We start from the raw sequence: 16,397 nt of genomic DNA, 5'->3' as shown, positions 1-16,397 counted from the left end.
TGTACCCCTGACGATATTTTTGTTTTGAATTGTTATATGTACTCTTGTTTGTATTGTAATTGTTGTTCTTTTGGTAAGCATAAATAAAAAAAAAAGGAATATCAGCTCGCCGGCCGTACGGGCGCCCCCTGTCGCCAGCTGCCGGGTCTAAATGTGAAAGTGAGCTGTACAGAGGCTGATGTAACGTTATTTCTAGGATGTAAGACGGAAAAAGAACACGTGTTTATAATTAATCCGTTTTTAATAACGGGAAGAGATCGCATACACAAAACAAACTGGTCCAATGCTACTCCCTGCTTTAATGTTCATAAGACCGAAATGCAACATTATTTAAACTGTCTAAAACCTGAAGAATGGCCAGGCATACAAACACATTGTGAAATTTGAACGCGTTGTGTTCTTTTGTTTTTTTATACACTTGTCCTTTTCGGATACTGACTCTCGATCCGTGTCAGTGTGACAACAGGAGGAGCAGCGCGATTCGCCGGCCGGACGGGCCGCCGGACCCCGGACTGAGACCGGGGCTCACGGTGCGAGGGTGGGAGGGAAACAGAGTTCAGAATTTGACCATTTGATCCCAGAACGTTTTTATTCCCTGATTTATCTCTGGATAAAGGATGTAAACATTGTCTGAAGGCTGGATCTGAGGCTGACATGGTGTTCCCGATGTGGGTCACAGGGCTAGGGAGTCAGTGCTCTCACCGCAGTGGGCTCTGGAGCAGCACCTTTGCCTTTACTACAGTGTGTGTTTCCCCTCAGCTCAAATAACACTTTTCAACATATTTTACACACCTATGAGAGTCACAACTCCTTCATCACAGATCCTGGAGGTTCATCACAGATCCTGGAGGTTCATCACAGATCCTGGAGGCTCATCACAGATCCTGGAGGCTCATCACAGTCCTGGAGGCTCATCACAGATCCTGGAGGTTCATCACAGATCCTGGAGGCTCATCACAGTCCTGGAGGTTCATCACAGATCCTGGAGGCTCATCACAGATCCTGGAAGCTCATCACGGCCTCTGGGCACGGCACTGGAAACTAGGGTGGGCACCTGGATGAACACTGGACTGGACACTGAGTTGGACCCAGAGCTGGACACAGGACGGTTCTTGTCTTGGTCCTCATTTTCTTCTTCCATACTGCGAAGATGTAGTGTGGTGAGTCTAGTTAGTATTAGTTAGTGTATCACTCAGTGTGTCAGTCAGTCACTGTGTTTGTCAGTGTGTCCGTCACTGTGTCAGTCAGTCAGTGAGTCAGTCAGCGAGTCAGCGAGTCAGTCAGTCAGTCAGTCAGTCAGTCAGTCAGTCAGTCAGTGTCTCTGTCCTGCATGAGCTCTCTTCTCCCTCTGAGGTGACAGAGAAACACTGTCCACAGCAGGGCTGCCCCTCCCACGAAGACAGTGCGGACAGCTGGAGGGACGAGGGAGAAGTTCACTGCCTGTGAGACAGAGAGGCACAGTGAGCCTGCCTCTGTACTATACTGCAGCATCAGCATTCTGTACTCCTGTTTGCTGGACTGCCTAAAGATCACAAATAGACTCACACACACACAGCCCTCCCACCCCAGTCACTCAGCCTCTCCCACTGGACCTGAGCGCCAGCCCTCTGACGGGCTCCTGCTTCCTGGACACTTACCTGCACTGAAGACCAGTATAGCAGTCCGGCCTGCAGGGGGAGACAGAGAGAGAGGAGGGTGTTAGTCTTTCCCACAGAGATGGCAGCCAGTCCAGTGTCTGTCTCTCACTCCTCCCAGTACCGTGTAGGAGGTCCAGAACTTCTGTCTGAGATCTTCAAACGGGTCATCTTTCCCCTCCAGCACACTGAGCCCTGAGAGAGAGGAGAGAGGAGTGAGAGGAGAGAGAGGAGAGTGAGAGGAGTGAGAGGGGAGAGTAAGAGGAGTGAGAGGAGAGAGAGAGGAGAGTGAGAGGAGAGAGAGGAGTGAGAGGGGAGAGTAAGAGGAGTGAGAGGAGAGAGAGGAGAGAGAGAGGATTGAGAGGAGAGAGGAGTGAGAGAGGAGAGTGAGAGGATTGAGAGGAGAGTGAGAGGAGAGAGGAGTGAGAGAGGAGAGTGAGAGGATTGAGAGGAGAGAGGAGTGAGAGAGGAGAGTGAGAGAGAAGAGTGAGAAGAAAGAGGGGAGAGAGAAGAGAGAGGAGAGTGAGAGGATTGAGAGGAGAGTGAGAGGATTGAGAGGAGAGTGAGAGGAGAGAGGAGTGAGAGAGGAGAGTGAGAGAGAAGAGTGAGAAGAAAGAGGGGAGAGAGAAGAGAGAGGAGAGTGAGAGGATTGAGAGGAGAGTGAGAAGAGAGAGAAGTGAGAGGAGAGAGAGGGTAGAGAGAGGAGTGAGAGAGAAGAGTGAGAAGAGAGAAGAGAGAGGAGAGAGGAGAGAGGAGAGAATAGAGAAGAGAGAGGAGAGAGGAGAGAAGAGAGAAGAGAGAGGAGTGTGTCAGTCGAGTCAGACACAGGAGCCGGAGCTGCGCTCACCGGTGTAAAACACGCTGATGGTTACAGGCGCCGCCACGATCTGGTCGACGGCGACTTTCACCGCCACCCTGCCAGCCCCGCCCCCCGGCAGCGCCCTCTCCAGGGCGCCCAGCCAGCGGTAGTTAAAGTTGGCGTGGAAACAGAACCCGATGAGAGCCACGCGCGCCGTCTGCCGCAGGTCCACCGGCGGCCCGGCCGCCTGTCCCCCCTCGAGCCCCGCCTCGTCCTGCAGCTCCGCCTGAAGCCCCTCTCCCAGCATGCTCTGCTGAATGAGGTCCGCGGTGGCGAAGAGGGCGGTGTACCCAGCGACGTTGCAGAGCCAGGGGTGGGAGCGGACCGCCGACGTGACGCGCTGCATTGGTCCCGGGGCTGCGGAGACAGAGGAGGAGCGGGGCGAGACGCTCTCGGCAGCTTGTTCCACACCCCCGCCACCCTCAGCGTAAGGAAGAGGCTGCTGTGCTCGGCCGGCGCGCGCTGCCTGTGGGGAGTGTGAGCTCTCGGCCCGTCTCTGCGCTCGTGAGAGGAGGACCTCCTGCAGCTGTCCTGCCACTAGACAGGGCTCAGAGTGCAGCAGCGAGACGGATCATTGATTTTTACACACGGGAGACTGCTCTCAGCCTGAGAGATAGCGTGGCTGTGTGTGTCTGTGTTGCTGTGTGCGTGTGTGTGAGTTGTGTTGCTGTGTGTGTATACACTCACCATGAGCTCAGCAGCACGTGAAAGGAGCTGTCCAGGAGCCCAGAGGAAGGACTGAGAGGAGCAGCTGTGTTCTGGGTTAAATATAGTCCTGCTGGTGTCCTGTTACAGGACCTCTCTCTCTCAATTCAATTCAATTCAATTCAAGGTGCTTTATTAGCATGACCGATGGGTACAATCAGTGTTGCCAAAGCAGATAAAAATAAGAAAATTATCATGAAACAAATAGTAAAATAAAATCTACAGACATATTACAGACATTTACAACAAAGATATATCAAAAAATATTTACATAGACTGTAGACAGATGGAGTATTATAGGGAGACAGACTCACTGTTCCTCAGGCTGTGACAGGAGATCGCATACTGGGCTGCCAGTTCAACTGAGTTCCCTCCTCCCTCTCCCAGTATGATTGGGACCCATTGTGATTCTGGTAGGTGTGGGAACTCTGGGACCAGATTTCTGAGTTTAGGGAAGAATGTTTCTCTAATCCCAGAGTATCTGTCACAGTGCAGTAGGAAGTGCACCTCTGTCTCTATTTCTCCCCACTGGCAGTGGGAGCACAGCCTGTCCTCTCTGGACAGTCAGGTCTGCCTGTGTCCAGTTTCTCTGGCCAGATTGTGGTCACTGAGCCTGTCCTCTCTGGACAGTCAGGTCTGTCTGTGTCCAGTTTCTCTGGCCAGGCTGTGGTCACTGAGCCTGTACTTCATCAGGGTCTGTTTCTTTTTGCTGTTTCTTATCTTGGTCAAATATTCGGCTAGTGTGTATTGTCTGTTCAGGGTTCTGTAGCATTCCAGTGTGTGTTGTGTTTGTGTGTGTGTCCCAGTGTGTGAGGCAGTGATGTTTTGGACTGTGGGAGGAAACTGGAGCATCCCAGGAGAACATGCAGACTCCACACAGATGGCACCCCAGGTCGGGAATCAAACCCAGGGCCCAGCACTGGGGGCAACACTGCCGACCCCAACATCACCTCTATGTCTCTCACACACTGTCAGCGCAGGAGCGCACAGCCTGCTGGGAGACGCACTGCTTCCCAGGCAGCAGGAGGAGCAGAGAGGGAGAGAGCTCTGGTCCCGATCAATGACTCCTCACACACACACCGCCGGGGGCTCACAGAGCTCTCAGCCTGTCACTGCTCCTGCTGCGCTAGTCTAAGGAGCGGGGAGGAGAACCCCCCATCCCCCCAGCCTCAGCCGCCGAGGCCGAGAGACGGAGGAGACAAAGAGCGGACGAGCGCTCGGTGTCTGAGCTGCACCCTCAGAAACACCTGCTCCTGCGCTGCGCTTGGTCCGCGGGCCTGTCAATCACCCAGGCCCCCCCCCGTCTTCCCTTGCCTTGCTATTGGCTGGTCTTGCCGCCCGTGCCCCGCCCCCGCCTGCCATTGCTCAGTTCCCCCGGCTTGCCAGGGAGGGGGCGGGGCGGTGCACCCCCGCACTGCTCAACTGACGTAGGCGGAGCGGTGGCGGAGGCTCGGTCCTCTGATTGGGCCCGCCCGCGCTTGGGGCGGGGTTTCGGCTCCAACGTGAGCAGTGATTGGCTACCGTGCGGAAGAGTGATCGAGCCGCTGAAGCAACGGGCCTGCCCTCAGTCCGCCCTCCTCCCCGACTGTCAGTGTGTGTGTGTTAAGTGTGTCTGTCAGGTCTTGTCAACCGGGCGCAGTCGCTGCGCTGCTGGATCTGCGCTGCTCCAGAAAAACAAAGAGAAAAACGGAGGAGCCCGCGTTTCGCTGCTCGCAGGGTAGGTGCGGCTCGGTGCGGCTCGGTGTCCTGGCAGTGCAGAACCGAGGAGCTGAGCGGCTCTCCGACCGAACCGGCCCGCACCGCTCTCGGGTTTTGGCTCCGGCTCGGTGCTCGCGGGCTCGGACCGGTCCGGATGCGGCCGAGCTGCTGTCCGGGTACCTGCGGCACCACCCGGGAGAGGCTGAGGGACTGGGGGTGTCAGACTGGGGGACTGGGGGTGTCGGGCTGGAGGACTGGGGGTGTCAGACTGGGAGCTGGGGGTGTCAGACTGGGAGCTGGAGGACTGGGGGTGTCAGGCTGGGAGCTGGGGGACTGGGGGTGTCAGACTGGGGGACTGGGGGTGTCAGACTGGGAGCTGGAGGACTGGGGGTGTCAGACTGGGAGCTGGGGGACTGGGGGTGTCAGGCTGAGGGACTGGAGGACTAGGGGTGTCAGGCTGGAGGACTGGGGGACTGGGGGTGTCAGACTGGGAGCTGGAGGACTGGGGGTGTCAGACTGGGAGCTGGGGGACTGGGGGTGTCAGGCTGAGAGCTGAGGGACTGGGTACAGTGTCTCACACTGGCACTGTGCGTCTACAGTTATAATCCAGATGATAGAATTATAGAATCTGGTGTCTGACAGCTGTGACAGATGTGACAGATGACGGGTGACAATGTCAGGAATGTGTGTGTCCATGCTGACAGAGCTCTGGACCAGTCCAACCACATTCCTCTCTCCCTGTAGAACCAGACCTGTCCCTCTCCCTTCCACTGCAGAGGATGAATTGTAGGTTCAGTGAGTCACTCACTATGTATACTGTATGTAGTAAGAAACCCTCCAGCTCAGTCAGTCAGTGTCTCTGTGCTGTAGTGTCCAGTTAGTCAGTCAGGGTCACTGTGCTGTAGTGTCCACTCTATCTGTATTAACCTCTCTTTTCCCTGAAGTATCATGTCCAGACCAGCAGGGGGCAGCGTCAGTGAGGCGAACCGCTTCCTGTACTTGGGGGCGGGGCCCTCCTCGCCTGGCTCCTCCTTCTCAGCCTCCAGCCAGGCTGACTGGGCAGCAAAGCGGCTGGTGTGGGTCTCATCCGAGAGGCATGGGTTCGAGGTGAGACGCCGATGGGGATTCTGATCTGTGCTCGATTATCTGTGTGACGATCAGGGGGGTCTGATCTGTGCTCGATTATCTGTGTGACGATCAGGTGGGTCTGATTTGTGCTCGATTAACTATGTGACGATCAGTGGTGTCTGATCTGTGCTCGATTATCTGTGATGATCAGTGGGGTCTGATCTGTACTCGATTAACTGTGTGACGATCAGGGGTCTAATCTGTGCTCGATTATCTGTGTGACAATCAGGGGGGTCTGATCTGTGCTCGATTATCTGTGATGATAGGTGGGGTCTGATCTGTGCTCGATTAACCGTGTGACGATCAGGGGTCTGATCTGTGCTCGATTATCTGTGATGATTGGTGGGGTCTGATCTGTACTCAATTAACTGTGTGATGATCAGGTGGGTCTGATCTGTACTCGATTAACTGTGTGATGATCAGGTGTCTGATCTGTGCTCGATTATCTGTGTGACGATCAGCGGGGTCTGATCTGTGCTCGATTATCTGTGTGACGATCAGCGGGGTCTGATCTGTGCTCGATTATCTGTGATGATCGGTGGGGTCTGATCTGTGTGCTCGATTTACTGTGATGATCAGTGGGGTCTGATCTGTGCTCGATTATTTGTGATGATCGGTGGGGTCTGATCTGTGTGCTCGATTTACTGTGATGATCAGTGGGGTCTGATCTGTGCTCGATTATTTGTGATGAATGGTGGGGTCCCATCTGTGTTTGATTATCTGTGTGACGATCAGGGGGGTCTGATCTGTGCTCGATTATCTGTGTGAAGATCAGGGGGGTCTGATCTGTGTTCGATTATCTGTGATGATCGGTGGGGTCTGATCTGTACTCGATTAACTGTGTGACGATCAGGTGGGTCTGATCTGTGCTTGATTAACTGTATGACGATCAGGGGTCTGATCTGTGCTTGATTATCTGTGTGACGATCAGTGGGGTCTGATCTGTGCTCAATTATCTGTGATGATCGGTGGGGTCTCATCTGTACTCGATTAACTGTGTGACGATCAGGTGGGTCTGATCTGTGCTAGATTATCTGTGTGACGATCAGTGGTGTCTGATCTGTGCTAGATTATCTGTGATGATCGGTGGGGTCTGATCTGTGCTCGATTATCTGTGATGATCGGTGGGGTCTGATCTGTGTGCTCGATTAACTGTGATGATCAGTGGGGTCTGATCTGTGCTCGATTATTTGTGATGAATGGTGGGGTCCCATCTGTGTTTGATTATCTGTGTGACGATCAGGGGTCTGATCTGTGCTTGATTATCTGTGTGACAATCAGTGGTGTCTGATCTGTGCTCGATTATCTGTGTTGATTGGTGGGGGTCTGATCTGTGCTCGATTCGTGGTGTCCGTCTGGCCCAGATGCTATAAGGTTCAGAGCCGCTGTGCTGAGCCCATCTGTCCCGCTGAAGGAGCTCCGACAGCACGGCTGGGAGTCTTGCTCCAGTCCCGCACCAGGAGCCGGGGGTAAGAGCTGGCAGGGGGAGGGGAGGGGAGGGGAGGGGTGGGGTGGAGGCCCAGGCCCGCCCCTCCCGGCGTGACGAGCTCTCCCCCGGCAGGCGGCCGGCGTGCGGGAGGAGCGCGGGGATGAGCTGGAGGTGGAGCTGGTGGAGTCGGGCCGCCGGGTCAGCGTGTCGCGGGACGAGGTCCAGAGGATGAACCCGCCACGCTTCAGCAAGGCGGAGGACATGGCCGACCTCACCTGCCTGAACGAGGCCTCGGTCCTGCACAACCTGAAGGAGAGATACTACTCCGGGCTCATCTACGTGAGTGTGGGGCCGCGGCGGCGGGAGGGGTGGGGCTGGTGAGGCAGCGAGAGGCCGCGGTACAGCACTCACCTCACTCTCCCCTCAGACCTACTCCGGGCTGTTCTGCGTGGTCATCAACCCCTACAAGAACCTGCCGATCTACACCGAGTCCATCGTGGAGATGTATCGCGGCAAGAAGCGCCACGAGATGCCCCCGCACATCTACGCCATCTCTGAGGCCGCTTACAAGAGCATGCTGCAAGGTACCGCGCGGACTTCACTGTGAAACTCACCGCACTGACTCCACTGTGAAACTCACCACCCTGACTCCACTGTGAAACTCACCACCCTGACTCCACTGTGTACCTCACCACGCTGACTCCACTGCGTACCTCACCACGCTGACTTCACTGCGTACCTCACCACGCTGACTTCACTACGTACCTCACCACGCTGACTTCACTGCGTACCTCACCACCCTGACTTCACTGTGAAACTCACCACCCTGACTCCACTGTGAAACTCACCACCCTGACTCCACTGTGAAACTCACCACCCTGACTTCACTGCGTACCTCACCACCCTGACTTCACTGTGAAACTCACCACCCTGACTCCACTGCGTACCTCACCACGCTGACTTCACTGCGTACCTCACCACCCTGACTTCACTGTGAAACTCACCACCCTGACTTCACTGTGTAACTCACCACGCTGACTTCACTGCGTACCTCACCACGCTGACTTCACTGTGTAACTCACCACGCTGACTTCACTGCGTACCTCACCACGCTGACTTCACTGTGTAACTCACCACGCTGACTCCACTGCGTACCTCACCACGCTGACTCCACTGCGTACCTCACCACGCTGACTTCACTGTGAAACTCACCACGCTGACTTCACTGCGTACCTCACCACGCTGACTTCACTGTGAAACTCACCACCCTGACTCCACTGCGTACCTCACCATGCTGACTTCACTGTGAAACTCACCACGCTGACTTCACTGCGTACCTCACCACCCTGACTTCACTGTGAAACTCACCACCCTGACTCCACTGCGTACCTCACCACGCTGACTTCACTGTGTACCTCACCACGCTGACTCCACTGCGTACCTCACCACCCTGACTTCACTGTGAAACTCACCACCCTGACTCCACTGCGTACCTCACCACGCTGACTTCACTGCGTACCTCACCACCCTGACTCCACTGTGAAACTCACCACGCTGACTTCACTGTGAAACTCACCACCCTGACTTCACTGCGTACCTCACCACGCTGACTTCACTGTGTACCTCACCACGCTGACTTCACTGCGTACCTCACCACGCTGACTTCACTGTGTACCTCACCACGCTGACTTCACTGTGTACCTCACCACGCTGACTTCACTGTGTACCTCACCACGCTGACTTCACTACATACCTCACCACGCTGACTTCACTACGTACCTCACCACGCTGACTTCACTGCGTACCTCACCACGCTGACTTCACTGCGTACCTCACCACGCTGACTTCACTACGTACCTCACCACGCTGACTTCACTACATACCTCACCACGCTGACTTCACTACGTACCTCACCACGCTGACTTCACTGCGTACCTCACCACGCTGACTTCACTGTGAACCTCACCACGCTGACTTCACTGCGTACCTCACCACGCTGACTTCACTGCGTACCTCACCACGCTGACTTCACTACGTACCTCACCACGCTGACTTCACTACATACCTCACCACGCTGACTTCACTACGTACCTCACCACGCTGACTTCACTGTGAACCTCACCACGCTGACTTCACTGCGTACCTCACCACGCTGACTTCACTACGTACCTCACCACGCTGACTTCACTGCGTACCTCACCACGCTGACTTCACTACGTACCTCACCACGCTGACTTCACTGTGAAACTGACCACCCTGACTCCACTGCGTACCTCACCACGCTGACTTCACTGTGTACCTCACCACGCTGACTTCACTGTGAAACTGACCACCCTGACTCCACTGCGTACCTCACCACGCTGACTTCACTGCGTACCTCACCACGCTGACTTCACTACGTACCTCACCACGCTGACTTCACTACATACCTCACCACGCTGACTTCACTACGTACCTCACCACGCTGACTTCACTGCGTACCTCACCACGCTGACTTCACTGCGTACCTCACCACGCTGACTTCACTGCGTACCTCACCACGCTGACTTCACTGCGTACCTCACCACGCTGACTTCACTACGTACCTCACCACGCTGACTTCACTGCGTACCTCACCACGCTGACTTCACTGTGAAACTCACCACCCTGACTCCACTGCGTACCTCACCACGCTGACTTCACTGCGTACCTCACCACGCTGACTTCACTACGTACCTCACCACGCTGACTTCACTACATACCTCACCACGCTGACTTCACTACGTACCTCACCACGCTGACTTCACTGCGTACCTCACCACGCTGACTTCACTGCGTACCTCACCACGCTGACTCCACTGTGAAACTCACCACCCTGACTTCACTGTGTACCTCACCACGCTGACTTCACTGTGAAACTCACCACCCTGACTCCACTGCGTACCTCACCACGCTGACTTCACTGTGAAACTCACCACCCTGACTTCACTGCGTACCTCACCACGCTGACTTCACTGCGTACCTCACCACGCTGACTTCACTACGTACCTCACCACGTTGACTTCACTACATACCTCACCACGCTGACTTCACTACGTACCTCACCACCCTGACTCCACTGTGTACCTCACCACGCTGACTCCACTGCGTACCTCACCACGCTGACTTCACTGCGTACCTCACCACGCTGACTTCACTACGTACCTCACCACGCTGACTTCACTGCGTACCTCACCACCCTGACTTCACTGTGAAACTCACCACGCTAACTTCACTGTGAAACTCACCACGCTGACTCCACTGTGAAACTCACCACCCTGACTCCACTGCGTACCTCACCACCCTGACTTCACTGTGAAACTCACCACGCTGACTTCACTGTGTACCTCACCACGCTGACTTCACTACGTACCTCACCCTGCTGACTTCACTGCGTACCTCACCACGCTAACTTCACTGCGTACCTCACCACGCTGACTTCACTGCGTACCTCACCACGCTGAGTTCACTGTGTACCTCACCACGCTGACTTCACTGCGTACCTCACCACCCTGACTTCACTGCGTTCCTCACCACGCTGACTTCACTACGTACCTCACCACGCTGACTTCACTGTGTAACTCACCACGCTGACTTCACTGCGTACCTCACCACGCTGACTTCACTGCGTACCTCACCACGCTGACTTCACTGTGTACCTCACCACGCTGACTTCACTGTGTACCTCACCACGCTGACTTCACTGCGTACCTCACCACGCTGACTTCACTGTGTACCTCACCACGCTGACTTCACTACGTACCTCACCACGCTAACTTCACTGCGTACCTCACCACGCTGACTTCACTGCGTACCTCACCACGCTGACTTCACTGCGTACCTCACCACGCTGACTTCACTGTGTAACTCACCACGCTGACTTCACTGTGTAACTCACCACGCTGACTTCACTGCGTACCTCACCACGCTGACTTCACTGCGTACCTCACCACGCTGACTTCACTGTGTACCTCACCACGCTGACTTCACTGCGTACCTCACCACGCTGACTTCACTGTGTACATCACCACGCTGACTTCACTGTGTACCTCACCACGCTGACTTCACTGTGTAACTCACCACGCTGACTTCACTGCGTACCTCACCACGCTGACTTCACTGCGTACCTCACCACGCTGACTTCACTGTGTACCTCACCACGCTGACTTCACTGTGTACCTCACCACGCTGACTTCACTGTGTACCTCACCACGCTGACTTCACTGCGTACCTCACCACGCTGACTTCACTGTGTACCTCACCATGCTGACTTCACTGCGTACCTCACCACGCTGACTTCACTGCGTACCTCACCACGCTGACTTCACTGTGTACCTCACCACGCTGACTTCACTGTGTACCTCACCACGCTGACTTCACTGCGTACCTCACCACGCTGACTTCACTGCGTACCTCACCACGCTGACTTCACTGCGTACCTCACCACGCTGACTTCACTGTGAACCTCACCACGCTGACTTCACTGCGTACCTCACCACGCTGACTTCACTGTGTAACTCACCACGCTGACTTCACTGCGTACCTCACCACGCTGACTTCACTACGTACCTCACCACGCTGACTCCACTGCGTACCTCACCACGCTGACTTCACTACGTACCTCACCACGCTGACTTCACTGCGTACCTCACCACGCTGACTTCACTGTGAAACTCACCGCACTGACTCCACTGTGAAACTCACCACGCTGACTTCACTGTGTACCTCACCACGCTGACTTCACTGCGTACCTCACCACGCTGACTTCACTGTGTACCTCACCACGCTGACTTCACTGTGAAACTCACCGCACTGACTCCACTGTGAAACTCACCACGCTGACTTCACTGTGTAACTCACCACGCTGACTTCACTGTGTACCTCACCACGCTGAATTCACTACGTACCTCACCACGCTGACTTCACTGCGTACCTCACCACGCTGACTTCACTGTGTACCTCACCACGCTGACTTCACTGCGTACCTCACCACGCTGAATTCACTACGTACCTCACCACGCTGACTTCACTGCGTACCTCACCACGCTGACTTCACTGCGTACCTCACCACGCTGACTTCACTGCGTACCTCACCACGCTAACTTCACTGCGTACCTCACCACGCTGACTTCACTGTGTACCTCACCACGCTGACTTCACTGCGTACCTCACCACGCTGACTTCACTGCGTACCTCACCACGCTGACTTCACTACGTACCTCACCACGCTGACTTCACTGTGTACCTCACCACGCTGACTTCACTGCGTACCTCACCACGCTGACTTCACTGCGTACCTCACCACGCTGACTTCACTACGTACCTCACCATGCTGACTTCACTACATACCTCACCACGCTAACTTCACTGCGTACCTCACCACGCTAACTTCACTGCGTACCTCACCACGCTGACTTCACTACGTACCTCACCACGCTGACTTCACTGTGTACCTCACCACGCTGACTTCACTGCGTACCTCACCACGCTAACTTCACTGTGTACCTCACCACGCTGACTTCACTGCGTACCTCACCACCCTGACTTCACTACGTACCTCACCACGCTGACTTCACTGCGTACCTCACCACGCTGACTTCACTGCGTACCTCACCACGCTGACTTCACTGTGTACCTCACCACGCTAACTTCACTGCGTACCTCACCACGCTGACTTCACTGTGTATCTCACCACACTGACTATCAGACTCCACTGACACTGACAGACCATCCTGAGACGCTCCAGGCTGGACTGGACTGACTGGACTGGGAGCTGGATTAGATCTTAAATGGGATTATTGTCAGACTCCACTGACACTGACAGACCATCCTGAGACTCCCCAGGCCTGTACAGGTGTGTCAGGAATGTGCTGAACCTGCAGGACCGGTGTAGGAGTGTCTGCGTTCAGAAGAGCCCCAGGGTGCTGTAGTGCCCCACCCTGTCTGTGTGCCTGTCAAGCACAGTCTCTCAGGAGCTGGGCCACCAGAGGGCAGCGTTCTGACCCCTGAGGCATCACTGTGTCACTGCGCCACCAGAGGGCAGCGTTCTGACCCCCTGAGGCATCACTGTGTCACTGCGCCACCAGAGGGCAGCGTTCTGACCCCTGAGGCGTCACTGTGTCACTGCGCCACCAGAGGGCAGCGTTCTGACCCCTGAGGCATCACTGTGTCACTGCACCACCAGAGGGCAGCGTTCTGACCCCTGAGGCATCACTGTGTCACTGCGCCACCAGAGGGCAGCGTTCTGACCCCCTGAGGCATCACTGTGTCACCAGAGGGTAGCGTTCTGACACCCTGAGGCGTCACTGCATCACTGCGCCACCAGAGGGCAGCGTTCTGACCCCTGAGGCGTCACTACGTCACCAGAGGGCAGCGTTCTGACCCCCTGAGGCGTCACTGTGTCACTGCGCCACCAGAGGGCAGCGTTCTGACCCCCTGAGGCATCACTGTGTCACTGCGCCACCAGAGGGCAGCGTTCTGACCCCTGAGGCATCACTGTGTCACTGCGCCACCAGAGGGCAGCGTTCTGACCCCTGAGGCATCACTGTGTCACTGCGCCACCAGAGGGCAGCGTTCTGACCCCCTGAGGCATCACTGTGTCACCAGAGGGTAGCGTTCTGACACCCTGAGGCGTCACTGCATCACTGCGCCACCAGAGGGCAGCGTTCTGACCCCTGAGGCGTCACTACGTCACCAGAGGGTAGCGTTCTGACACCCTGAGGCGTCACTGCATCACTGCGCCACCAGAGGGCAGCGTTCTGACCCCCTGAGGCATCACTGTGTCACTGCGCCACCAGAGGCCAGCGTTCTGACCCCCTGAGGCATCACTGTGTCACTGCGCCACCAGAGGGCAGCGTTCTGACCCCTGAGGCATCACTGTGTCACTGCGCCACCAGAGGGCAGCGTTCTGACCCCTGAGGCATCACTGCGCCACCAGAGGGCAGCGTTCTGACCCCCTGAGGCATCACTGTGTTACCAGAGGGTAGCGTTCTGACACCCTGAGGCGTCACTGCATCACTGCGCCACCAGAGGGCAGCGTTCTGACCCCTGAGGCATCACTGTGTCACTGCACCACCAGAGGGCAGCGTTCTGACCCCTGAGGCATCACTGTGTCACTGCGCCACCAGAGGGCAGCGTTCTGACCCCCTGAGGCATCACTGTGTCACTGCGCCACCAGAGGGCAGCGTTCTGACACCCTGAGGCGTCACTGCATCACTGCGCCACCAGAGGGCAGCGTTCTGACCCCTGAGGCATCACTGTGTCACTGCGCCACCAGAGTGCAGCGTTCTGACCCCCTGAGGCATCACTGTGTCACTGCGCCACCAGAGGGCAGCGTTCTGACCCCTGAGGCATCACTGTGTCACTGCGCCACCAGAGTGCAGCGTTCTGACCCCCTGAGGCATCACTGTGTCACTGCGCCACCAGAGTGCAGCGTTCTGACACCCTGAGGCGTCACTGCATCACTGCGCCACCAGAGGGCAGCATTTCAGGTGCTGGAGCTTTTAGACGCAGATCATCACCCAGGATGATGGTCGCTTTTTACCTTTCACCTGTACCAGCCCTGAGCTTTGACCTTCACCAGGCTTGACCTTTCACCTGTACCAGCCCTGAGCTTTGACCTTCGCCAGGCTTGACCTTTCACCTGTACCAGCCCTGAGCTTTGACGTTCACCAGGTTTGACCTTTCACCTGTGCCAGCCCTGACTTGTGTCCTGTCCTGGCCATGACCCGTGACCTGTGTCAGGCTTGATCTTTGACCTCTCCCTGCTTTGTTCTTCACTGTGTCTCTGAGCTGAACTAGATCAGCTCTTAAACTGACCGTTACCTGTCTGCTGAACTGACTGCAGTTTAACATGTGACGTCTCTCTCCACAGACAGAGAAGACCAGTCCATTCTGTGCACGTGAGTATCGTTCTGTGTTCCATTAATAACCCTGAGGCTGTGTCTTCTGTATTTTTCTGTATTAATAACCCTGAGTGTGTGTCCTCTGTCTGTTGCTGTATTAATAACCCTGAGCCTGTGTCCTCTGTCTGTTTCTGTACTAACAACCCTGAGCCTGTGTCCTCTGTCTGTTGCTGTATTAATAACCCTGAGCGTGTGTCCTCTGTCTGTTTCTGTTTTAACAACCCTGAGCCTGTGTCCTCTGTCTGTTTCTGTATTAACAACCCTGAGCGTGTGTGGCTGTGTTGTTGTATTTAGGCAGTGTGTGTTGCTGTGTGTTGTTGTATTAGACCAGTGTGTGTTGCTATATTAAGCCAGTGTGTGTTGCTGTGTGTTGCTATATTAAGCCAGCGTGTGTTGTGTGTTGTGTCTGTTGTGTGGCAGCGGGGAGTCCGGCGCAGGAAAGACAGAGAACACCAAGAAGGTGATCCAGTACCTGGCCCACGTAGCCTCGTCCCACAGGCCCGGACCAGCAGGCCCAGCCCGGTCCACAGCACAGGTACTGTACGTTCCTGACCCAGAGAGACACTCTAGAGAATCCCAGTGCAGCCCAGTGCAGTCCAGTCCAATGACAGTGTGGAGAATCACAATACTGTCCCAGTCCAGTCCAGTCCAGTGACAGTGTGGAGAATTATATTACTGTCCCAGTCCAGTCCAGTCCAGTCCAGTGACAGTGTGGAGAATTATAGTACTGTCCCAGTCCAGTCCAGTCCAGTCCAGTCTAGTCCAGTGACAGTGTGAAGAATCACCGTACTGTCCAGTCCAGTGACAGTGTGGAGAATCACAGTACTGTCCCAGTCCAGTCCAGTCCAGTGACAGTGTAGAGAATCACAGTACTGTCCCAGTCCAGTCCAGTCCAGTCCAGTGACAGTGTGGAGAATCACAGTACTGTCCCAGTCAAGTCCAGTCCAGTCCAGTGACAGTGTGGAGAATCACAGTACTGTCCCAGTCAAGTCCAGTCCAGTGTGGAGAATCACAGTACTGAC

The 16,397-nt window shown here is 55.5% G+C and overlaps 2 protein-coding genes across 14 annotated transcripts in view; one reads left to right on the top strand and one right to left on the bottom strand.

Moving 5' to 3' along the window:
* Positions 1-392: 392 nt before the first annotated feature.
* Positions 393-4,629, bottom strand: LOC148640464 (mpv17-like protein). Of its 2 annotated transcripts, XM_088620000.1 has the most exons (5): positions 3,181-4,629; positions 2,482-2,850; positions 1,759-1,829; positions 1,638-1,667; positions 393-1,440 (listed from the first exon to the last, which is right to left on the bottom strand). In XM_088620000.1, exons 2-5 carry the CDS (start codon positions 2,837-2,839, stop codon positions 1,309-1,311), a joined length of 591 nt encoding a protein of 196 aa, XP_088476126.1. In that variant the 5' UTR covers positions 2,840-2,850; positions 3,181-4,629; the 3' UTR covers positions 393-1,308. The 2 variants fall into 2 exon arrangements, with proteins under 2 accessions (XP_088476126.1, XP_088476127.1); XM_088620001.1 differs by lacking the exon at positions 3,181-4,629 and having other exon boundaries at positions 393-1,412; positions 2,482-3,173.
* A 143-nt stretch (positions 4,630-4,772) lies between these two features.
* Positions 4,773-16,397, top strand: part of myh14 (myosin, heavy chain 14, non-muscle) — a 46,252-nt gene continuing 34,627 nt past the window's right edge. For 6 of the 12 annotated variants that reach the window (XR_015930397.1, XM_088619995.1, XM_088619991.1 and 3 more), the window contains exons 1-6: positions 4,776-4,915; positions 5,841-6,003; positions 7,586-7,792; positions 7,881-8,037; positions 15,345-15,372; positions 15,796-15,910. Coding sequence is in view for 10 of the 12 variants with exons in the window: in XM_088619995.1 (XP_088476121.1) it covers positions 5,845-6,003; positions 7,586-7,792; positions 7,881-8,037; positions 15,345-15,372; positions 15,796-15,910 (666 nt within the window). In the remaining 2 variants the exon portion in view is untranslated. Of the gene's footprint in view, positions 4,916-5,840; positions 6,004-7,438; positions 7,494-7,585; positions 7,793-7,880; positions 8,038-15,344; positions 15,373-15,795; positions 15,911-16,397 lie in introns of those variants that run through there. The other 6 variants (XR_015930398.1, XM_088619999.1, XM_088619998.1 and 3 more) reach the window with 4 other exon arrangements.

Source organism: Lepisosteus platostomus, chromosome 25, assembly GCF_059453375.1.
Source record: "Lepisosteus platostomus isolate fLepPlt1 chromosome 25, fLepPlt1.hap1, whole genome shotgun sequence".
NCBI classification, from domain to species: domain Eukaryota; kingdom Metazoa; phylum Chordata; class Actinopteri; order Semionotiformes; family Lepisosteidae; genus Lepisosteus; species Lepisosteus platostomus.
This window is presented reverse-complemented; position numbering and strand designations above follow the sequence as displayed.

Coding starts and splice junctions, on each gene's coding strand:
- LOC148640464 (XM_088620000.1), bottom strand. CDS start 2,839: ATGCAGCGCGTCACGTCGGCGGTCCGCTCCCACCCCTGGCTCTGCAAC. Junction 1,830..2,481: donor CATCAGCGTGTTTTACACCG/GTGAGCGCAGCT, acceptor CCTCTCTCTCAG/GGCTCAGTGTGCTGGAGGGG. Junction 1,668..1,758: donor AGTTCTGGACCTCCTACACG/GTACTGGGAGGA, acceptor CTCCCCCTGCAG/GCCGGACTGCTATACTGGTC.